This window comes from Lithobates pipiens, unplaced genomic scaffold (genome assembly GCF_037356315.1).
Source record: "Lithobates pipiens isolate NorthernLeopardFrog02 unplaced genomic scaffold, aLitPip1_a1.2 Scaffold_10, whole genome shotgun sequence".
NCBI lineage: Eukaryota > Metazoa > Chordata > Amphibia > Anura > Ranidae > Lithobates > Lithobates pipiens.
In genome coordinates this window covers 61,544,410-61,569,885 of record NW_027507686.1, presented here as the reverse complement: position 1 = coordinate 61,569,885, position 25,476 = coordinate 61,544,410, and the positions used below count along the sequence as shown (strand labels likewise).

The 25,476-nt window shown below is 41.3% G+C and overlaps 1 protein-coding gene across 2 annotated transcripts in view; it reads right to left on the bottom strand.

Moving 5' to 3' along the window:
• Positions 1 to 1,211: 1,211 nt before the first annotated feature.
• The window catches only part of BCAR1 (BCAR1 scaffold protein, Cas family member), a 213,218-nt gene continuing 188,953 nt past the window's right edge, over positions 1,212 to 25,476 (bottom strand). Inside the window, exons 6-7 of one of the 2 annotated variants that reach the window (XM_077455736.1) lie at positions 10,252 to 10,341; positions 1,212 to 6,461 (exon numbers count right to left, since the gene is read on the bottom strand). In XM_077455736.1, the coding sequence (XP_077311862.1) occupies positions 5,952 to 6,461; positions 10,252 to 10,341 (600 nt within the window). In that variant the 3' untranslated portion in view covers positions 1,212 to 5,951. The remainder of the gene's footprint in view (positions 6,462 to 10,251; positions 10,342 to 25,476) is intronic. The other variant, XM_077455737.1, reaches the window with a different exon arrangement.

Sequence of the window (25,476 nt, the reverse complement as noted above, 5' to 3'; positions counted from 1 at the left end):
ATCTTTCTTCTATAAACTTCTAATTTCTCCATCTGCCATGTAATGGCAATGAACAAGGGCAGACAGGGTTAGATACATTTTAACATATTGGGAAATGTTAAAAAGGTACCTTTCCCCCCCAACCTTAAAGTGACACTAAAAGTTTTTTTTAAAGTAACAAACATATACTTACCGCCACTGTGCAGCTCATTTTGCACAGTGGTCCTGAACCTGCTCTTCTGGGGTCCCTCACGGCTCCTCCCCACATCAGATAATCCCCTGGGAGAAACGCTCTCCCAGGGGTTACCTTGCGGGCGCGCTCCCGGGTCCAGCATTCGGCATCCATAGATGCTGAATGCAAGACTCTGCGACCGCCCCCGCATCACTGGATTTAATTGACAGCAGCGTTAGCCAAAGGCTGCGCTGCTATCAATGTATCCAAACAAGAGCCAAGAACCCTGGGCAGAGAGATAGCGCATCCCCGTGGGACAAGTTCGAAGATTCAAGTAAGGAAAAAGGGGGGCGGGTCACTGACAGGTGTTTTTTCCACTTAATGTATAGGATGCATTAAGGTGAAAACACACAAACCTTTACAACCCCTTTAACAAAATGCCAATGCTATTTAGGAAAACTATAAAATGTACAAATGGGAACATACTTCTTTCTTTATTGGATTGTCCCGTTTACAGGTCTTTCATGGCTAGGCTCCGAATCCCACGCATGCACCATACAAGATCTGGCGCAGCTTTACTAACAGGCTGTCCCCTATCTAGTATGACACACAAGCAAGAGCTAGCCAGAGTTCTTGCAAGCCAGGGTTACATCACCGTTGGCTAAAGGGAAACCAGAAACTAGGACAATAAAAAGCTTATCATAAGCTTTTGATTCTCAAAATTACTTGTATTATGTTTATGAATGGGCTTGTAGTGTGTTTTATGTTTGGTCTGCTTTACCCACTTGACTCTCTCGCTGGCTCCATGTACCTTTAGAAGACTTCCACGGTAGAGCTGGCCATACAATGTATGCATATTGCTTAGTGGATGGACCTGCCAGCCCCCTCCCTCCTTTGATCAAAATTGTTGGCTGAGCAGGCAGGGCCAGCTGTCAAAAAACAATAGCCACATGTTGTTACTGGGCAATGAACTCTGCATTCTGGTGTAGAAGCTCCGACCTGCCATGTCATCAATAAATGTAGTGATTCATTTTGCTTCTAGTAAACAAAAACTCCATCATCTGAATCAGTAATATTTATTCAACCATCTGGTCATATCAAACTCTAGATCGTTCTACATAAGAATGGATGTTGGATAAATACAGACAGAGGTTTGTAATTTGGAGAACCAGTCATCACTGCACACTTTGCTGATGGCCTTAACCCTTCCACAGCCAAAGCTGCATGTACCTCAGTACAGATGGGTTAATGGGACAATAACCTGGAACACCACACAACATTTCTATACAATATCTGAGAGCATTTCTGGATTGTATATGTGCTCTCTAAATCCAATCCATAACAACAGGAACATCTCTCTTATATCTCAGATCTTGTAGAGTTCACGTTCTACTTCTCATCCCGACATCAGATATGGTTTTACCATTATCAGATCAACAGTAGAAAAGGTTTGGCTCCACTCTACATTTTGAACCGATGAGAACCAACTGTTGCTTATGCCCAACGTAATGTAAAAAAAAAAAAAGTTCAATAGCACCAATTTCAAGATGTTTTCATTTGCCCTGACAAGTGTGTGAAAACACAGAGTACATGTAAAGTTATCACCTTGTTATGACATTTTAATGAGTTCTAAATGACTTCCAGAAAATGTCTGGGAAATGGTGGCTGGCTGGACATGCTGGGACTTGAAGTTGTTCAACAGCTGGAAAGCTTCAGTGAGCTTAATGGTACACTGCAGGCTGAAATGTGTTTTCTGATGTGCCATTCCATGTCTATTTTTCTGTTTTAGATGTCCAATAATTTAAATTAAATTCCACTATTATAAGGACATTAGCTACAAACTAATGGGGGGGGGGGATGTGGGGGGGTTGAACTGCAAGTCCAGATTAGGTTAAAATGCATCTCAAGCCAAGCTTTTTTTCTTCTTTAAAGTAGAAAAGTTAATACCTTTCTTTATCGGGCATGTAATGATGTACAAGACATCACCAAAACAAGTGAAGAAAGTATCCAACAGGGACACGTACCTTTCACTAATGTAGGGAAAGGCAAGAACCCCCATTAACTTTTAAAGGAGAAGTATAGCCTAAGCTAGTTTGTTCTGCACTCCTGTGACCAGTCACTCAGCTGGTCCAGGCTCAGGAAAGATTCCGGCAGCTGGCTCGGCCTCTCGGCATGTCACTGAGAGCCTGAGCCAGCCCCTCTCGCCTCCACCGCAGCCCGGCTCTCAAGTGAGTGCTGGAGGGGCAGAGCAGGGGGCAATAAATGACAGTCACTGCTCTCTGCTCAGAGCAGAGGCGGATGACTGAGCGATCAGCAGTGTTTGATTGTTCAGTTCTCTGGGTGGAGCCAGCAGGGGGACCGATGCAGTTGGGAGTATGTTCTCAGTGCTGATTTTCCCTTACATATTGTCTGATGATAACATTGCCACATAAAAAGAAGGTAGGGTTGATCTCCCCAAGGAGACCTCAAGCCAGCCATACATTAGCAACACAGATGCTAAACCTAGCCATACATGACTAGATTTTGACTCAAATGTTCATAGAATAATTGTTCTACAGAACATTCTTGATTGCCATCACTGAGTCAATTAATTAATTTGAAAGGCTCTAAAATGTCAACCTGCTATTTGAATGCAATTCTAAGCTGGCCATACATGTTTTTATTTTTTTTTCAACCCTCTGGTTGACTGAAAAAACCGACTCAATTCCCTCATCCGTCCATCCAACATTCAAGGTGTATGGGGGAATCCTCCCCACAGTGTCACCGCCATCAGAATGCAATGATCAGTGCTGCACTCTATTGCCTGCAAACCTGATTGAGCGAGAGTAAACTGACAGGGAAGCTGAACAGAGGTCAATCACTAAACTGAATTCTGTTTAACCACAGTGTCTACACATTGATCGAAATTCAGACAGTCCCTGCTGAACTCTCTGAATTTTGATCCATGTACGGCCAGCTTAAAACAGGTTTCATTACAATAAGCATGATTTTTTTCAACGAAAACCACATTTTCATTGAGAAATTTGTTTACATTTTTTTAAAATCCTTGTCCTACAAAAAAGAATGAAATTCTACTGTTGTATGCCCAGCTTTACCCTTCCCCACTCTATCCAAAGGTGAAAAAAAGTTTTTTTGTTTGAGGTGCACTTTAAAGATAGCTATGGTGACCAACAGGATATTTTTAGGAAACGTAACTGGAAATGCATCCCTATGTACACTAGCCCTGTTGTGCCCAAAGCACACCACTTTGTATTGAACTCATTTGCTGGTAGCCACTTGTAAACAGCACAAACCTTCTGGCAGATCGATAGTTAAATACAATAATATGCTTCCTCCAATTTACAAAAACTGGAGAAAAGGAAAGTGTATAGGTCGTCTCTCTATTGTTATCAGTTGCATTTCTAGTGCAGGTTAGAGCTATTGTGATGCTTTACAAGAATACAGACAAACCATTATTATTGCCACCAAGACACATTTACAAGGTCTTCTATGGAGCATTGGCGATGTACTTCCTCCATTGTGTCCACAGTCTTCTTTATATGTGCCAGCACCAATTAGGAGTTCCCAGAGCAATCCGTATGAAAAGGGCATCAGTTTGATGTGGTCTTATTAAATGAGCAACAGTTCTACTATGAGATACTCCTGGATCATTGAATGTCTCACCTTATTCATTCCTTTCACTTGGTGCGCTCGTCACTTTGCTCCTTTGGTCACTGACCACAGCAATGGATAAGACAGGTGAGGATAACGGATGGAACGTTGCTCTGATTTTCTTCTAAGCAACACAGACACTTCCTTTCTGGTTTTCCAATGTGCCCTAATGAACAAGTTATCATTGAAAACATAATCTGCTTCCAAACCATAGGACGTAATTGTTCTCTACTACTCTGATAAATTTCCGAGTACAATAATGACATGAACAGAGATGAGGTCATATTTGTTGGAAGATTATGTCCAAACTCCAAGACAGAAAAAAAAAAAAAACATGTGCAGTCATTACTTCCAATGAGATTCATTAATGCCACAACAGTATATCCTATTGTGACAATATTTTCTTTACCTTATTTTTCTCACATAAAACATAGCCCTACAAATAGAAAATCTATGTCATTCATCAAAATACACTGAATTCTCCCAAATCTGAACACAAAAATTACATCCTAAGAGATTCAATGTTACCGCTGACCCAATGGTTCAGGCTTCACTGAAAAACTGAATAATGATTGGTTCCTAAAAATGGATTAAGGCATAGTGTCAGGCCCAGGGATGTATGGGTAATCTGCAATGTGGCTGCCTGTGTAATCTCCAAGTACAACCTCAGTGTCACACTGAACAGCAGTGCAAGACAGGCTGGTAATAAGAAGACAATGGGAGTTGAGGAGAGGCACTTCTGTCTCTTAGTGTCACCGTCTCTGGTTACTTTGGTGTGTGTAGATTTTGAGCTATGAAGGCTTTATTAAGGTTGTGCACACTTTACTTGGACATGCACCACCTTCATGCTTCTGTAAAAATACAGATTCAATTATGTCTTCTTCTGGATTAAAAGACCTGGCACTCTCAATCAGAAATATATACATAGCAATGACTGAGAAAGTCCGGGTTGGGAGCTACAAGGTCTTATTATTAGACTTTCTATTGTGTAAAGGCCATAGTATAAGGCTATATAAAAAGCAGTCTGTGTAGACCCAGCATGCAGTATGGCTAGAAGCATTCCATAACATTAGCTATAATTACCATTGCAATATCCTTACTCTGGCTTAAATTCTGAAATTTGTTGGGCCAGATGGTACTGACAGGGCTACCCATGGCTTGAATTCTGTCAGATTCAGCAGGAATTGTCCGTACTTCGAGCCATGGGTGGCACCTGGCTCAGCAAACTTCAGTCTGGTATTCGTTCGGGTATACTACCCTGGGAGCAGTGTTTGGCAGAATACAACAGCCAGCTGGGAAGATTCACCTTTCCAAACTTTTTATTGTGGATCCATTGATTACTTAATGTGTATGGCTAGCCTTACTGGGTAATACTCCAGGCACAGACCAGAAGTGGCAATTGTGTCAGGGTCTGCTAACATAGGGCAGATAAAGTGGAACTGGTAAATGTGCTGCCCTTAACATCCAATCAGAAGCATGCTTACTTTTTTAAAAGATGTTATACAATACAGCTGTTCACAAGTTTTCATGGACAACAGGCTCTTCCTTGACTTGTTAACATTGGGTTTCTCTGTGAACAAGGTATAGTAGGGCACAAAACTACACAGAAAACGTATTTGTGCCCAAGTAGCCACCAAAACTACACACAGCTCCAAATATCTTAAATTTATATTGTCTTATGGTATGCCAAGATGTTGGTTTATGCATTGTAGAGTATTGCATCATCCTGTTTTAGTGTTCTAAGTGATGTGTTACACAGGCACCCAGAGCAATGACAGATTTTCAGTGGATTAACCTCTGTGGTATTGCAGCTTAAAACATAATTATTAAAATGCATTGTCAAAAAAAGTTCATACATGACAACCTGGGGACATGGAATGAACATGTAATCCCAAATTATTTACAAATGTAGCTAAGAGCTAATTGTTGTCTGACATTCCTCTGTTTTGTGAAATGTAGAGTGTAGTAGATAGAGTGTAGTTTGAGGGTAAAGAGTCACTGTTCATTACATTTATTTTTCATGAAGTAGAATTATAGTTCAATAAAGTTTCTAAGGAGAAGTCAAAGCTCAATGAGCAATTAGGACCTCTTGTCTTCTCTTGGTGTCAAACCTGATGTTTGTCTCTTGATAATGAATTCAGCTGGCCTTTCAGACGGCGACCAACTGACCAAGCACCATTCTGAACTGCTGGGTGCTATTACTGAGATCATTGACTCGTTCCACCATATCCTTGGCTGCCGATGGGGATGGGTACTGAAGTGCTGCTGTTTTGGTGGTCAGAACTATCTCTTTGAGCTTGTCACACATGAGGTTGCTGTAGTGGGTAACCTTGTTTCGGATGTCCTGAGCTTTGGCTTGGCGTGACAAAGTGTCCCCTATAAAGACCAACTTGTGGGCACTGAGGATGACAAACTTGCTGTGAGCCACAAAAATCTTGGGAGGCTGGTTAGTACTGATGGAGCTGTAAAAGGCATCAATGGCGTTGGTAAGGGTGGTGACATTGGCCTCGCATTGCTCTTGATAGAAGAGAAGAAGCTGCCGGTCAGAGTTGCAGAGGGTGCCGCGGACTTGGCTGTAGTGTTGAGGGGGTGTCCAGTTTGACAGGTCATTTTCAATAGGCCGGGCAACCTCCTCTTCCAGACGTTCAAACTGTTTTAGCTGAAAAGAGACATCAACATATTTTGTGAATTTGACTTGGTAAAACTGTTCTGTATCCAGTTAAAACATTGAGCTCTACATTGAGTTCGCAAGATTTAAGTTTAATTACTGTCAGTGCTGGATAGCTCCTCAGTTTTTCCCTTAAATTTTCTACATAATCTTATGTAGCTGCTGGGGAAAGAGCAAAGGAGCATACTATAGAGCAGTGATGCCAACCTTGGCACTCCAGATGTTTCGGAACTACATTTCCCTTGATAATCAACTACACTGCAGAGAGCAGGAGCATCATGGGAAATGTAGTTCCAAAACATCTGGGGTGCCAAGGTTCACCATCACTACTATAGAGTGACAGCTCTGAGTCTTCTGTGGCTATTGATATCACATGTGTGATGGTGATGCCCAGCAGCAATCTTCTGAAGGTCTACACAAGAAGGCTTTTATAGGTAAATATTATATAATGCCGTACAATGAAATATTTTAGTTTAAACGAATGGTGTGGTGACATGGCCTCTATGAGGTGTTAGGGTGGTCATAGGCAGGCTCATGGTGAATATTTGTTTTAATATAAACTCTGCCAATTATATATTGACAGAGTGTCACCTTGCTCATGCAGGGGAAAGTTATGGAGTCTCTAAAAATGTCACCCTCCTACTCCCCTATTCTTACTTTACCTGTGCTTCCTTGCTCCTCCTCAGTCATCAAGATTACCTGCCATTCGGGTATGGGGGAGCATGACCTGCTCCTGTGACATTGCCTCCACTTCCATGGGTTGCTGACAGCCTTTTGAGGTTGGGGGGTTCCCTTTCCAGATACACCATCACTTTGCCCTGCATGGGCAAGGTGACAGTGTCTCTTTAAGAATAAGCATTTAAGAAGAATACAACTTTTCTGAATAAGCCTACTTGTCTTTAAACTACAGCTTATTAGCCATTATTTAACACTATTTAAACTCACTGTAGATTAAATGAAAGCACAACTCCAGCCCCACATTGTTTAAAGCTTTGAATACGGGGTGGGAAATCCACCATGGACCATAGATTGCTCAAACTTCGGACAATTACTGCTGAATTGCTCGAAATTCGACAGCCCTCTCAGCACTAAAAATTATTGGCTGAACAGTGACTTAATCCTATCAGATGCAATCACTGATTGGGTATTCAGACAGGCAGAACAAATGCATAGACACTGTGGGAGCAAGGAGGTCAGCACAAAACACGTTGACTGTGTTTCCATGCTTCCACGGAGTCTACTGTTGCTGCATATAGCGTTTTAAAGATTATTACTAAAGTAGGTGCAGTTTTCAAGTGTGCAGCCCTTTGGCTCCTATTGCATTTGTTCCACATTGCTGGATGACTGATGCTTGCACCTGAATACACTGGAGGTGAAAGGGACTGTGTGGGGGACCCACCTGGATCAGCACCATACAATGGGTATTCAGACAGCCGTGGGTGCTGTGGTTGCCTGAATGCAATAGCCGGCAGTGGAGATTCCCCCATTCATGCTAAACAGATCAACTGATTTTTAACTACTTGCCTACTGGGCACTTTTACCCCCTTCCTGTCCAGGACAATTTTCACTTTTACCCCCTTCCTGTCCAGGACAATTTTCAGCTTTCAGCGGTGTCACACTTTGAATGACAACTGTGCGGGCATCCAACAGAAACAAAAACTGTATCATGTTTTTGAGACAGATAGAGCGTTTTTTTTTATTTTTATTTTTTATTGTTTTTGAAAAAAAACTAACATTTTGAAAAAAAAAGTTTTTCTTAGTTTCTGTTATAAAATTTTATAATATATAATTTTTCTCCTTCACTGATGTGCGCTGATGAGGCTGCACTGATGGGCACTTATAGACTGCACTGATGAGACGACACAGGAGGGCACTGATGAGGTGGCACTGATGAGAAGGCACTAACATGCAGCACTGATAGATGGTACTGATAGGTGGCACTGATTGGCGGAACTGATGGGTGGCACTGAAAGGCAGCACTAACTGGCATCACTAATGGGCACTGATTGGCATCACTGACTGGGATCAATGATGGGCACTGTTGAGGCTGCACTGATTATGAGTGCCCTGATTATCTCTGAAGATCCTCCCTGTGAGGAAATGCCACTGATTGGCTCTCTCCACGCGGTCAGTGTGAGGACAGGAATGCTGATAACCGTCATTTCCTTGTTTACATGTGATCAGCTATGATTGGATCTTGTCATCGGCTCTATACCGAGATCAGTGATGTGCCGTGTCCCAGGGAGTCGTCCCAGAACAATAGAGCATTTAGGCATATAAACCATTTGTGGAGATTTCCATCAATTCCTGCATCTGTGATGCATGTGCAATAATGGGGGTGCAGGAGTCACTGGGACAGAGACCCTAACCCTTATATGTCATGGGAGACATAGAGAGGCTACAAATGCTAATCTTTCCTTCTGGGGAAGCTAGTTGCTTAACCACTTCAATACTGGGCACTTATACACCTTCCTGCCCAGACCAATTTTCAGCTTTCGCACTTGACAATTGCGTGGTCATTCTACACTGTACCCAAATGAAATTTTTATCATTTTGTTCCCACAAATAGAGCTTTCTTTTGGTGGGATTTTTATTTTTTGCTAAACAAATAAAAAAAAAGACTGAAAATTTTGGAAAAAAATTTTTTTTTTTGTTTCTGTTTCTCCTTCACTGATGGGGCTGCACTGACGGGCACTGATAAGGCAGCACTGATGGGCACAGATGAGGTGGCACTGATGGTGGGCACTAATATGCGGCACTGATATTCAGCACTGATGGGTACACATAAGTGGCACTGATGGGTACTGAAAAGTGGCACTGATGGGAAGTGAAAGGCGGCACTGATGGGCATTGAAAGGCGGCACAGATGGGCACTGATAGAAAGCACGAATGGGCACTGATAGGCGGCACAGATGGGCACTGATGTAGACCAATGGGTGGTACTGATGGGCATAACTAATTGGCAGGTATTATTGTTTGGCACTGATTGGCATCCATTGCGGGCACTGATTGGCATCCCTGCTGGCTATGGGTGGCATACCTGGTGGTGACTAGTGGTGGGCATCCCTGGAGGCATCCCTGGTTGTTCAGTTTGGGGGGGGGGGGGCTGTGCTGATAATCAATCAGCACAGACCCCCCTGTCAGAGGAGCAGCCAATCGGCTCTCCTTTACTTGTGTCTGACAGATCCGAGTGAGGAAAAGCCGATCAACAGCTCTTCCTGTTTACAATGTGATCAGCTGTGATTGGACCTGGCTGATCAGGTGGTAAAGAGTCTCCATCAGAGACTCTTTACCTAGATTGGAGTTGCAGTGTGTCAGACTGACACCCTAGGGACTTGTTATCCTGAAAGACGTCATATGATGTCCGGTCAGGATAACACAACCACATTGCCGATGCCATTTTGCTATATGGAGGGTGGCAAGTGGTTAAACATCATGCTATTTTGCTCACATACTTTAATTGATATTTCTGACTCTGGACCTGCATATATGATTTACTAAAACTGGTGAGTGCAAAATCGGGTGCAGATGTGCATGGTGGCCAATCAGCTTCTAGCTTCACCTTGTTTCTATGGAAGCTGATTGGTTTCTATGCAGAGCTGCACCAGATTTTGCACCCTCCAGTTTTAGTAAATCAATCTCATAGTCTGGGGGTCTGTGAGAAAGTATCAGCACTAACAAAGTACAATCACTAGCATTTTTAGAAGGACTTCAACAATGGTAACCTCCATATAAGAACAACTCCTGATAGGAGAGAGAGATGGAGACGTGTTACCATTACCTGATGCTGTTCTAGGTGACTTTTCCCCTGTCGGATAATGTTTCCTTTCTCCAGCAGTTCCTTCTGTGTTTTCTCAAACTCTTCCTTACCCTGCAGAAAACGACATTATCATTTACTCTCTATGAAAATATCAGATCAACTCATAATGAACAAACCACTTTCATTAATATTTTATAAAAGCTATTTTTTTTTTCTTGTGCCATAAAGTGTATTGCTTTTTCATCTCTCTCTTTCAGCTCCAGGCAAGAGAAAAGATTCAGTCATAAATATGCAATATGTATACCTAGTTACCTGGGTCTGTTCTTATAGAAAATATCATGTTCTGTACACTATTGGGGCTGCAGCAGTCAATGAGGCCTCTCTCAGGCAGCCTATTCCTTGTTTAGGAGGAAAGAACTAATAACAGTTCAATTATATGCAACTGTCAGCATCACTAATTATAAATTTGGACTGGCCATACATTATACAATTTTCTTGTGCAAGTTTCCTTTAGATTTATTAAAACCATGTAATAAGAGGTCAAACCTAACCACTTTCAATTTGTGTGCAATCAGGCCGGCACTTGCACCACATAGTTGACGGTAAATCTAAAGAAAATTTAAAAAAACATTGTAAAATGTATGGCCCTTTGTTGTAGACAGCAAATTTTTAATGGCGTCTTATATGTAGAGGTAATGCTGCAGCTTACAGAGAAGGGGCAAGTCTTTAAATGACATGCATACTCACTGGTTGTGAATTCTGGCAGATCCACACTGTGTGGTTATTAAGAACAAATGAAAGGTCTGTCGTCAGCATATCTTTAACTTCTGCAAAAGGAATCACCTTTATTGATGTTCACCCAGCATGCTATACAAAAAAAGTCCAATGGACCAAAAGTACCAGGAGTCCCTTTATCGAGCAATCATTTAAAGGAGAGGTCTCCAAACTTTCTAAAAAAAAAAAAAAAAAAAAAGGGCCAGTTTACTGTCCTTCAGACTTTAGGGGGGCCAGACTAGGACTAGTGAGAGTAGAAAATGTCCTGGCATCCAGCGGGAGCAAACAATGCCCCATCTTTGGTATCAATGGAAGGAATAGTGCCCCATTGTTGGTATCAATGGAAGAAATAGTGCCCTTTTGTTGGTGTCAGTGGAAGGAATAGTGCCCCATCGTTGGTATCAATGGAAGGAATAGTGCCCCATCATTGGTATCAATGGAAGGAATAGTGCCCATCGTTGGTATCAATAGAAGGAGTAGTGCCCCATCATTGGTACCAATGGAAGAAACAGTGCCCCATTGTTGGTGTCAAGGGAAGAAATAGTGCTCCATCATTGGTATCAATGGAAGGGATAGTGCCTCATCATTGGTATCAATGGAAGGAATAGTGCCCATTGTTGGTATCAATGGAAGGAATAGTGCCCATCGTTGGTATCAATAGAAGGAGTAGTGCCCTATCATTGGTATCAATGGAAGAAACAGTGCCCCATTGTTGGTATCAATGAAATAAATAGTGCCCCATCGTTGGTGTCAATGGAAGAAATAGTGCCCCATCTTTGGTGTCAATGGAAGAAATAGTGCCCCATCGTTGGTGTCAATGGAAGAAATAGTGCCCCATCGTTGGTGTCAATGGAAGGAATAGCGCCCCATCATTGGTATCAATGGAAGAAATGGTGCCCCATCATTGGTGTCAATGGAAGAAATAGTGTCTCATTGTTGGTATCAATGGAAGAAATGGTGCCCCATTGGTGTCAATGGAAGAAATAATGCCCTATTGATAGTTATCAATGAAAGAAATAGTGCCCCATCGATGGTTATCAATGGAAGGAATAGTGCCCCAATGTTGGTATCAATGGAAGAAATGGTGCCCCATCATCTGTGTGAATGGAAGAAATAGTGCCCCATCGTTGATGTCAGTGGGAGAAATAGTGCCCCACTGTTGGTACCAGTGACAGGAATTATGCCTCATTGTTGGCATCAGTGCCCCAAGAGCCAGATAAAAGGCAAGCTAAGGGCCACATACGGCCCCAGGGTCAAAGTTTGGAGACCACTGATTTAAAGGATAGCTGTATGAACTCGTATATACAGTTATATTACATTATGTCTTGGACAGCTTTCTGCTGAACATAATTGAATGTCACGTGTTCCATTTGAACTTAATGTGTAGCATGTAACATGTTCCAGCTCCTGCCGCCTCTCCCTCCCCTCACTGCGATAGCGGAGGGGGTTTTCTTTTCAGAAGCACCCGCTGTCACAATTCAAAAACAGCAGGGCTGTGTGGGGCTCTGCCTACATGGCCGCGTTATTCATTTAGAGTTTTATGTGAACAAATGAACTACGAGTACCATCAGTCACTGCAGCCGATGGCTTGTAGTTCTGAACATGTTGGAAAATTGGGTCGGATGGAGATTCGGACAGAATCAGTCCGATGCATACCACACACAGTCGGATTATCTGACGACACGGTCCGATAAGACTCATTCCGACAGATTCTCTGACCGTGTGTACAAGGGCTTATAGTTTATTTACAAGCCACAGGTGGGCCACAGATTGAGCACCTCTCAGCTAGTAGTATTAATAGAATTAATTAAGCAGTACTCTGGAAAATGTAAACCCCTGCTTCTACCAAGATGGCCACCCCCACACAGAGACCATGGGGAAAGAGCAGCTGCAGGGAGACCGCAGGGAATACTGGTGACCGGTCCTTTGCCCTCTGCATATACAGCTTCCAGAGTTCAGTTCCTCTTTAACCCTTTAAAGTCCACATTTTTCAATGAGTTAGCGTGACTCAAAATGTGCGCTACCAAACGGCGGAGCAGAACGTTAAGGGGTTAAATAACACATAGTGGCTTTTTCCTAACACAGTCATGTGCGGTAAACATTATACGTTATATTCTTCTGGTCATATAGAGCAGCATAATCTGTTTTCCATTTAAAATAAATTGGTATTGAAAATGTATTATTGAATTAAAAGAAAACATGTTTCCTTCTTCTTCATATTTCAATACAAATTATTAAGTGAAATAAATTAAATTTGCAGTTTAATATAAATCCACTTATGAAACCTAGTGTTATCTAATTAATTATACATCTGTTATGCAAGTTATTTTTTTTCTGCTGCTTTAATTGCAATGTGCAATGCTTGCTGTTTACTATATCAGCACTAGGTGGTGCTAGCGGCTTTTAACATAGAAGCCTGCATGAACAATGTTAGATTTTTTTCACATCAAAATGATAGCCTACATATCAAAACAGCCTACTGCTTCCAGGATTCTACAAAATATACATTTCACAGACTCACATACTTTTTTTTTTTTTTTCAGTGTATTTAAAGTGGAAAGTGACACCAGTTGTGGGAAACAGGAGTCAGAAGGTTTCCAGTGACAAAATGAGGCCTTTGGTGTAATGAGGGACATATGGGAACTCTACATTGGCTGGAGGACATATGGCCTATGTGGCTAAAATAAAGACATAAAAGCGAGCAGGTGACCAATGTACAGGTAACTTTATACCGGTGAGAAGATGAATGGGGCATTTTCAAAGAAATCATCAATATTACATGCATGGAGAAGAATCACGTTTACAGTGATGTACATGTTCCAGCAGGATCATTTAGATTAGAATGTGTCTTGTCAGAGGTCCCAACCAGTTACATAGTTAGTAAGGTTGAATAAAGACACCAGTCCAACCTGAGTGAGTGTCTACAATTGTCCCTATCCCTGAACATTGCACACTCACATTGTTCCCTACCCTCAAGGAGCCCACAATCCAAGGTCCCCATTCATATGCCAAGGCCAATTTTGGACAGAAGCCAATTAACCTACCTGCATGTCTTTGGAGTGTGGGAGGAAACCGGAGTACCTGGAGGAAACCCACGCAGGCACAGGGAGAACATGCACCAGGCAGGTAGTGCCGTGATTGGGATTTGAACCAGCAACCCTTCTTACTGCTAGGTGAGAGTACTAACCGCTACACCACTGTGCCACCCAGTTGAAAACTTTCACTTCTAGTCTAACTGAAATGTAGTGTTAAACACACTAAAGATAACCTATCATCAGTTAAAGCAGAACTTCAATGGAATGGTTTTCGAAAAACAGTTACGTTCCCGGATTTGCTTGTGCTTTCAACCAAACCATCAAATATCTAGTGTCATAACTAATCCCATGTGAAAAACTATGTACACTGTAAATAAAGTGTATTTACTGCTTGAATGTTGTCTGATTCCAGCTGAGTTGGCCAAGTTTCAAGCCATAGGTGGCACTGCTGGCACCACCAAGTTTGATAAACTTTGATCTTAAAGTTGATGGAGCTGGGCAGAAAATGTAACCTTTTGTTAAAAGAGAGAGCAAGATTGGGACTTTAAATGAAGCACACATCAGTAAAAAAGTAGGTCAAGTGACTATAATATTTATTATATAAAGTCCATGATATGTTATACAAACATTTCGGGTATCAACCTCAAAAATGCCAAGGGCATACAGCCTCCACACGATAACTCATGGACTGGTATTACACAATAATTTACAATCGAATACAAATTCATATAAAACATAAAAAGCAATACATACATGTATAAACATATCCTACTGTAGTTGAACCCAAAATGGTCAAGATAACCATGGTAAGTGAATAATAGATTAAAAAAAAAAAGTTTTTTGAATAACCATGCCTAAGTAATGAATTATAAGACGGAGAAGATCAAATAAGTCTTGATATTCCATGGTTGAGACAAATGATAATGGCCAACGGCTCTACGCGTTTCGCGGTATTCCAACCGCTCATCAGGAGCATACAACATGGAATAATTCTGAAAATTATATATAAAATAAAATGAAAATTTGGATTAATTGATAAAAAATTAGCGGAGTAATTTAATTATTATAATTAATTTCAAGGCTGGGCGTCAAACTCACATCTGCATCAGCGGGCCAATAAAACAGCATCTGGGTCCGCAAAAAGAATCGCAGTGCATAGCCACCAGGCACCGAGGCAGCCCGCGGGAAAGGTAACCACCAATGCAGACACTTCCAGGGTGGGAGGATGCAATACCTTCCGCAATCACACTGGGGAGATGGATTGGCGCTAATCGCCTGACGGCTGAGCCGCCCAGGTGAAGGCAGTCCTACTCTCCGGTAGTGTGTTCGCCAGCATGGCGCCGGTGTTTGGGATCAGGATGGTTCTCCAATGTGGGCGCTTCACAGGTTGGGCTACATACATTCATCTCTCTTTTCCTTCCTGAACTTTCACTTATTCTCACGATACTTAGCTCACTTATCTAATCATCTTAGTCTGGTATTTTCTTGCTCACACTTTTTATCTTCATGTTTTGGTGCCCCCCCTTTTTTCTTGCTCCCTCATTCTTCACCCTAGTTTCTTATACAAATATATTTTCACAGAAAGACAGATCCTTATCTGGTCTGTCACACATAGATTTTTCAGATAGATATTTGCATTCACTTCACAGGTATTGCATCCTCCCACCCTGGAAGTGTCTGCATTGGTGGTTACCTTTCCCGCGGGCTGCCTCGGTGCCTGGTGGCTATGCACTGCGATTCTTTTTGCGGACCCAGATGCTTTTTTACTGGCCCGCTGATGCAGATGTGAGTTTGACGCCCAGCCTTGAAATTAATTATAATAATTAAATTACTCCGCTAATTTTTTATCAATTAATCCAAATTTTCATTTTATTTTATATATAATTTTCAGAATTATTCCATGTTGTATGCTCCTGATGAGCGGTTGGAATACCGCGAAACACGTAGAGCCGTTGGCCATTATCCTTTGTCTCAACCATGGAATATCAAGACTTATTTGATCTTCTCCGTCTTATAATTCATTACTTAGGCATGGTTATTCAAAAAACTTTTTTTTTTTTAATCTATTATTCACTTACCATGGTTATCTTGACCATTTTGGGTTCAACTACAGTAGGATATGTTTATACATGTATGTATTGCTTTTTATGTTTTATATGAATTTGTATTCGATTGTAAATTATTGTGTAATACCAGTCCATGAGTTATCGTGTGGAGGCTGTATGCCCTTGGCATTTTTGAGGTTGATACCCGAAATGATTGTATAACATATCATGGACTTTATATAATAAATATTATAGTCACTTGACCTACTTTTTTACTGATGTGTGCTTCATTTAAAGTCCCAATCTTGCTCTCTCTTTTAATATATTTTTGATAGGGATGGAGACAGGCATTCCTTTAGTGCCAGCCTCATTTAAAGTCCCAAAAACTTTTTCCCTTTTTTAGTAACCTTTTGTTGTGTACAGTCCATAGTATAATACTAGGGATGCACCGATACCAGTTACAACTTCCAATACTTTTTTTCTCAAGAACTCGCCAATACCAATTACCGATACCTATTTTTTGTGTAATTTGAGTGAGTTTTTTTGAAGCAAAAAGGAAGTTCTGGACAGCCACACTCCGGAACATAGCCTCTATTGTAAAAAAATCCAACAGATACAAGCCACAGCAAAAAATGCGAAAAATTAATTGACGTGTTTCACACTTAACAGTGCTTAGTCAGCGCTATGATTAAGCACTGTTAAGTGTGAAACGCGTCAGTTTGTTTGTCCCATTTTTTGCTGCGGCTTGTATTTGTTGGATTTTTTACAATAAAGGCTATATTCCCGAAGTGCGGTTGTCCGGAACTTCCTTATTTCTTTCTTTTTGCCATTGCTTAGCCTGCACCTGGTGCTCCCAATTATGAGGAAAGTCTTGAATCCACATATCCACCTGGAGCAGTGATCTCCTTCCCCTCCCCTTTTTTTTGGAAAAAGAAAAATTATGACAAAAGGAGCAGAACGGTAATATTGTCCCAATATAGTGCAACATCCAGTATTAGAAGCAGAAAAGAAAATATCGCCTATGGTGGACTTTAAAGGCACATATGAGTATAGTTGAAACAGTATACAGAGTATTTTTAGTACAAAATTTTTTTTATTAGTGATTAAACATAATAGCTAAAATTATACATATGAAAATATGAAAAGATTGCAGGTCTAGACAGTTCATGATGTTGTCACCATGTTGTAAGAAAGAAAATATATATGAAGTCCTCTTGCAGCTAACGCGTTTCGGAGTACAATCTTTCTCCTTCTTCAGGGTCGTATGAAGAGGAAAATATCTGTCTGGTAATAGTAGAACAGACGAATGTATGGAGAATTTAACTCATACACTTACATTACTTACAGTTTATGGTGGCAAGAAGAATTTCAACATTCCATCACATTTTTTTTTTATATATTACCAGACATTGATTGTTCCTGAACTATATTATAGATATATTTTCCTCTTCACACATCCCTGAAGAAGGAGAAAAATTGTACTCCGAAACGTGTTGGGTGCAAGAGGACTTCATATATATTTTATTTCTACCAACATCGTGACAACATCATGAACTGCCTAGACATTCCATCTTTTCATATGTATAATTTTAGCTATTATGTTTAATCAACAATAAATAATTTTTTGTACTAAAAATACTCTGTATACTCTTTCAACTATACTCATATGTGCCTTCAAAGTCCAACATAGGAGATATTTTCTTTTCTGCTAATGAAAAATTATTACCATTTCTTTATAATTATGAAAAACTGTAAGCCGTTGTACACACGGTCGGACATTCCGATGGAAAATGTCCGATCGGACCGTGTTGTCAGATAATCCGACCTTGTATGGGCTCCATCGGACTGTTTCTGTCGGAATATCCGAACGACAAAGCTTTAGAGCTGGGCTGTAAAATTTTCTGACAACATGATCCGATCGGACTTTGTCTGATCGTTTGTAGAGAATTCTGATCGGACAAAGTGCCACGCATGCTCAGATCAAATTCCTAGACTAAAGCTATTGGCTACTAGCCTGAACGTAGTCCCGTCATAACTAAATAACGTCATCACGTTACGAACGATCGGATTTTCCGACAACTTTGTCCGTGTGTATGCAACACTAGTTTCGAACAAAATCCGTCGGACAAAATCCGATGGATTTTGTTGTCGGAATGTCCGACCGTGTGTACAAGGGCTAAGGGTTCACATATGTGTGGGCTGGTTTGCAGTGTGATTTCAAAGCCCCGTCCGGTCCGATTTCGTTCAGCAGTTCAGGTGCAATTCCAATGCGAATTGTAGTGTATGAGATTAGAAATTGCACCTGAACCAGACTGAAATCACACAGGACTTTTTTTCAAATCGCACTGCGGCCGGCTCGCACATATGGGAACAGACTCCGGTGAAAAATCTTTTGGTTTAGCTGTCCCTGCCAGGAGAAGACATTGATTAACGATAAACGCAAGAGAATCCGGCAGGCTGGTTGTACCCAAGTTGATCGATCAATCATTTTGGTACATTCAGCCTGACCATTAACGGTTCGAATCTCAGCCGGTTCAGCAGGAACCAGCCAAGATTTGAACCGTGTATGCTCGGCCTTAGACAACTGTATTTTCCAACCTATGGCAACAGTTCATGGAAGGCATTTTTTCTGTTCCAGCAGGACTGCTTCTCTGTGCACAAAGACAGCCCCATAAAGACATAGTTTTATGAGGAGGAACTCGAGTGGCCTGCACAGAACGATGACCTCAACCCTACCGAATACCTTTGGGATGAACTGATTAGGTGCAAGGTCTTTTTGTCCAACATAAGCACCAAAGTTCAGAAATGCTCTTTTGGCTTATTTGACACACATTTCCACGGCAAGCTCGAAAATGTTTCGGAAATTCCCCTCTGGATAAGATCCGCCTGTCTGTTTTTTAGGTGGATTCAATTGGACCTTCCAGTTATCTCTATGGAGCAGCGGATGTAAATGGACTTGGGTCCGTTTACACCCGCCCACCTCCAATCGGATCCGATAAACAAAAAACAAAAGGGGATCTGTTCCTCTCCATCCTGGTGGATCAGATCAGAGGGCAGCCTATAGAACAGAACGGGCTGTATCGGTATCTGCTCTGCATAAGCGGAACGGACACAGGTCTGTCACCTACCTTCTCTCTTCAGCGGAAGATCAGCGTACAGTGATCAGTGCACAGTTCCCCTGCTCAGCAAAGCAGATCCACCCCGTGTGAACGGGACCTAAATGTGCATTGTCTCTCTTAGATTAAATGTACTGAGAGCGGGAGTTGTAAGGAATTAGGACAATGGCAATTGATGTGTTATTTTAAACCAAACCAAATAAAAAGTACTAATGTAAAATCGGGAATAAGGTTGGAATTTATCCATAGTACCAACAATGATAAAAAGTGGTGTTTAGTAAAATAAGCTGTCATGAATCAGCTTATAATAACAGGCTGCGATTTTCCCACCCATTAAATTCCCCCGCAGACTGGGACTTTGTATATCGGCTCATGTGATGGGATTATATCCCCTTCTACCTCGGATGTCATTCACTTTACACCATAGAAGCTTGCTGAAGCCTATCAAATATCAAAGGCCTTGGGGCCAGCACAGACAAAATCACTGTGACTAAGTCCATTGAAAGATACAGTTGTTCTCCAAAGCAGCAGTTTGGTTCAGGGCAGCCCTACAATAACTCTAAGATGTGATGTTAAGATGTCAAGGAATGAAAGGAAAATGGACAGCAAATGCTTTGTCCTGGTCGTGAGAGACCTGCTTGGTCTAATCTACAGAAAGCTTCATTACATGTACGTAGGATGGTTTCCTTCCACACTCCAAAATCATGCTGATAGGTTACTTATCCCGTGCATATGAGATAGGGACCTTAGATTATAAGCTCCTTAAGAATGTAAAGCACTGCCTTAATTGTCAGCTCTATAAAAATAACTATAATAATAAACATTTCCATGCGGCTTAGCTGATATTTAACTCCTTACCGCCGGGTCTTACCAACCTTTTAAGTGGTTGTACATGCCGGAGGCCAGTAGTTGGCTCTGGAATATGCGGTTATTGTGATTGGCAGTCATGTGGTCAAGCTCCCATCCTACATGCTCTTGATCATAAACTGTGAATAGGAGCTGTTGGCGAAAGCTGGTCACACTGCTAGAGGTGCCAAGTGAACGCACTCCCAGCATAGAACAGTCCACCACTGTGATGCCACATACTGTATATGGGCAAGAGGAACTGGTGAAATTGACTTTTGTCAAGCTGGTTGGTGCTGACAGGGGCCACTCAAGGCTTGAATTGCAATTTGAGACATGCCGGTTCAGCAGGGACTGGCTGAATTTTGATCCATGTTTGGGAAGAGTGATTATACCAAAGTCAAACCATCAATTGACTTGAGTAGACCCAGCCTGACGGATTTTTCTACATGCAATTACTGCGAGGGGATACAGATTCTAGCGGTAATCATTGTATTTTCGCCAGTCGGAAAGGTTCCCCGTGCCCCCGTCTGAGGATACAATAGCACCGTGGGAGGGATTTCCCCATCAACACTGACACTGGACTGACAAACCCATAGTACAAGGAAAGAAAATCGATTCATCTATGGCTTGCCTTATTCATGGGGCCCATGGTGGCTATTTATAATACTGAGAGTCCCCTCTCTGTAGGATATATCCATGTTTACTTTACATTGCACCTTTATTTTACACGTCATTCATAGAGCCAGTGGCGCCCAACCACTGTGTTCTCTGCTTAAAGCTACATAGAAGCTCTGTGATAGGACAAGAGCTCAGTCACATGCCTTTGACAGGTCATATAATCAAGCTCTCCTCCCACCACTTTTTCCTTATTCATTAAAATGAACAGGGCTTTGCCGAACCTGAAAGCAAGCAGAGAATATTATGCGCATTTATAAAACACACAGCTATGCTTTAGCCACATTCACTCTTGACATTTCCGGAATGCACAACAAAGCACACAGAAAATGCACATTTTGCTGCGCATTTCAGAAATGCACTGCAAACATGTATCACATTTGCAGTGCCATTGTTAATGGCAGTCCAAGTGTGGCTAGCAGACATGCATTTTTCTGCGCACCAAAAATACACCACGCTCCATCTGCCTGAAAACGTTCTGGAGCTTCTTTGATGCATTTTCCTTCCATAGGACAACTCATCCAACTGGATGGGCTGTCCTATGCAGGACACGCAAAAAACGCACAGACGACCTGCAACCGGGAATGCACATTCCCACTATGCAAAGTGTAAATGGGACCTTTGAAATGATCCTGGGTAGCTTTTTACGTAAAGCACTAGCATGGCCACAATAGGGCCATACCACTGCTTCATAAATGGCCACCTAAGCATGTTTTTTTTGCACCAAAAGGTAGATCATTTAAAATTTACAGATTCGTTTAACCATATTGTACAAAGGGTAATTAAATTAAGTAAAGGAAGGCAACCAAAATGAGATCTTTGAGCCCAATTCAGGCCTCTGAAAACCTGTTTCTGAAAGGCTGCTTTGAGTTACCAAACACCATTACCATTTCTACTGTGTTATTAAAGAACCCCAATAATCTGTTTAATGTCATTTCCATGTACTGCTCTAATGGGGTATTCAGGAATATCTTGTAACAGTAAGCTAAATCATGTTTCCCTGGATTTCTGCTCATCGGTAACATTTGGAGTGACTTATTTTAACAAGCATAAATAATGGGATGTCAGCACTTTGAAATATCCGTGGATAGCACATCATCATAAGATATTACAGGTTCTGCTTTAGTAATTTTCAGATGCTGCCATCAAAAACAGAATCTATCCCGATGTACATGCAGAAAGTAAGCAGTTTTTGACTGCATGTGAAGAAATCCGGAGCACAGCATCTCTCCATCCCTCTCTGTAGGGAAATGCTCATTATAAGGTGAAACAAGAGTCAGGCTGCTGATTCAGCAGATTTGCAGCGAGGTGCTCGATCAGTCTCCTTTAAGCCATGTATCAGAACAGCTGTACACACCTTTCCCAATCTGGAGGCATTATTTAGTGTGCTACAGCAACAGACCTTTAACGGCAAAATGTAAATATCATTAAATAAACAGCCTGCCTGCCAACTATACAGGATACTCTGATTTTAGCAGACGCAGCATTTTGACAGCGCGTCTGCAGTTGTCGCCAGATGGCACGAAAGCCCCGGCTCCTCTTTTGATGTGCATGAGTTTGCAAAATGATTGAAATAATTAAAGTCAGGATTAATTAAACGTTCTCCGCCTGGAATGAGGGAAAGGCGTATACCAGTTAAAGTGGCAGTGTCTTCCATCATCTCACCTTCTCTTGACCGTGCAAAGTTTCAGCAAAGTTGCCGATTACATAGACAGAAGAGTCGCGACTTGCAAGGATGCTAACAAGAGATTTGCCTTCTGACTTCTCATTATTGGGAATATTTTTAGGTCAGCCGACTTGCCAGACAGGTGGTGTCTTCACAGATCACATATGAGTGCACACAGACATGCGATCATATCCCAATTGAAGAAAAACTGGTTTATCCCTCGTTTGAGCACAGCTTTGAAATACTGCAAATTCTGAACTCACGATTTCAAAGCCACAATTCAGACCGACTTTAGGGGCAACTTAAAAGACATCTGTGTGGGTTCATGCACAGATGTCTATTGAAATCGCCCCAAAGTCATCAAAAGGAGTGCAGGAACTACTTTTGGAAATTAGTGCAGCGCTGCAAAGTCGGTGGCGCACCGATTGGGACGCTCTTATTTCTGGCAATAGGCTCCGATGTAAACAGGGGCTTAAAGTGGTTCTAAAGCCTTAAGGATTTTGCCCTTAATGCATTTTCTTCAATAAGGTAAAATAAAAACTTGTGTATCCAGGATCCCCTCCACCCCCCCCCCCCCCCACCTTATACTTACCTAAGTCTGTTCTCAATCCAGCGCTGTGCACGAGAGTCTCTCCACTCTTTCCCACCTCACCGCAGTGGGGGCCATTGGCTTCTGTTCCTGTCAATCAAATCCTATGACAGGGGAGAGGGGGGCAGGTCAAAGCCCTGCTGTGTATGTCTATTGACTCAGGAAGCGGTGCTTGGGACAGGTGAAGAAAAGAAGTGGAAGGCACGTGATCTGACGCTTTGATCAAATTGATACGGTTTATTCATATGCAGAAGCGATAAATGCATATAAAAAGTATCTACGTATTCATATAAACAGGATTCCAAAATATACACATTAAAATTTTAGAAATTAGACATGCCCATACAAGAGCAAGTGCTCAAAGGTGGGCTGACGCGTTTTGAGGGGTTCCCTCTTCATCGGAACCTTGAAGAACAACAAGTGTCTGTACTATATGGTAGACCAACATGAAAAAGAGTGGCTAGTGTGGAGATGTATCATATGGTAAGTGATGGATTATCATTAGCTTTAGAGCTGTCCACATCCCAGTGCTATATAACGTAGAGAAATGTGGTTCATATGTTGTCTCACACAGATGGAGACAGCTACAATCCTTTTGACAGCACAATGCAACTCTCTGATAAGAGGTATATAGAACCCACACTGAAGTAACTGTCTCCTGTTCTTGAATTGATGCATGCAGGCTGCAACATCTTTACACACTCGGATGCAGACACAACTGACAGACATATATGGAATCCCTCTAGTCTAGATATATATAGATCTATATATATATATATATATCTATATATCTATATATATAGATATCTATCTATCTATCTATATATATATATATATATATATATATATATATATATATATATATATATATATATATATATAAAACATACGAACCAAATTTCTCTATGTTATATAGAGCGCTGGGATGTGGACAGCTCTAAAGCTAAGGAGAATCCATCACTTACCATGTGATACATCTCCCAACTAACCACTCTCTTTTATGTTGGTCTACCATATTGTACAGACTTCTCTTGTTGTTCTTCAAGGCTCTGATGAAGAGGGAACCCCTTGAAACATGTCAGCCCACCTTTGAGCACTTGCCCTTGTATGGGCATGTCTAATTTCTAAAATTTTAATTTATTTTGTAACCCTGTGTTTATGAATACGTAGATACTTTTTATAAGCATTTATCATTTCTGTATATGAATAAACCATATCAATTTGATCAAATCGTTAGATCACGCGCCTTACACCTCTTTCCTTCACCTGGCTCTCTTTGGACCACCCCTGGTCAGTTTAGGCAGTGGGACATGCACGATCATCTTTTAATTCCCTTCCTTTGAAAGTACTACCATTCTATACAGTACTACCATTCTATATATCTCTCTTTGTTTATATTTTTATTAGCAAACAGATTGCTGGTGGGGTACTCAAAAAGGGGAGGACCCCAAAGGAGGAGGATCAGGGCTGAAAGATTTAGAATCACTTTAAATGACAACCATCTCGGTATGACCATGGGCACCAAAACAACACTACCTATATGAAGGAAGCCTCTGACTGATTTGATTGACTTCTACTCTACCACTCAGTAAAATGCAATCCAAAGAAGGAGCACAAACAACTTCCTTGAGAAAAAGAGATTGAAGTAACTTGGTGACATGGAATCAGCAATATGGACAATATGATTTCAATGTGGAGACAGGCAAATTAGAGGCCAGGCAGCCAATACACACAAGACCCAGTACTCACCAGCCTCCCATACCAGATTAAGTCATAGACTCTGTAAAGTTGTCTTTTTATGTTGTACTTTAGGTTACTAGCCTCTTCTTTATACATTTACATGTATGATACTAATGTGAAATAATGAACTATACTCAATACACTTTTTTACATTGTAATCTTAAAACAGGCTTCAAATCCCTAGAAAGCAAACAATGATCAACTAGTGTATTTATGTAAGAGCTATCTGAGCTAGTTATGTAACACTCTCTAGGTCTATGAACCGTAAGGATCTTACATTAGGTTGCCTTTTGATCTGGAATAGACCTGGGGCACAGTTAAATATTACTCATATTGTAGCTCTCAGTACTAGACAAAGCATCACACTTCATGTTCTGCTGCCCCTTAGGATATGTAACCTACCTCTGGCTCTCAAATGTGTTTGAAGTAGACACATCGCAGGGTGAAGTTGGCAGTCTACTGTGACACAAGTTGACCTCTACACAATAAATTAGTAATTAATTGTAAAGAAATGTACATCTTGAGTCACCATAGGTAACCTAATTCTAGACCAACCTGAGCATTTCTTGTGAAGATGTATGGCTTTAATGTAATGTTGAAAGCACTAAAGAACACGTCCAGCTAAATGTGATTACTACCAGGTATGGAATTACTTGGATAACCTTCACAAACATTGCACATAGACCATTGTTCTACTCGTAAAATAATTTCTAGACGTAAGCACTGTGTTTGGCTGAGATGGTAAAAAATAAAAGTAGTG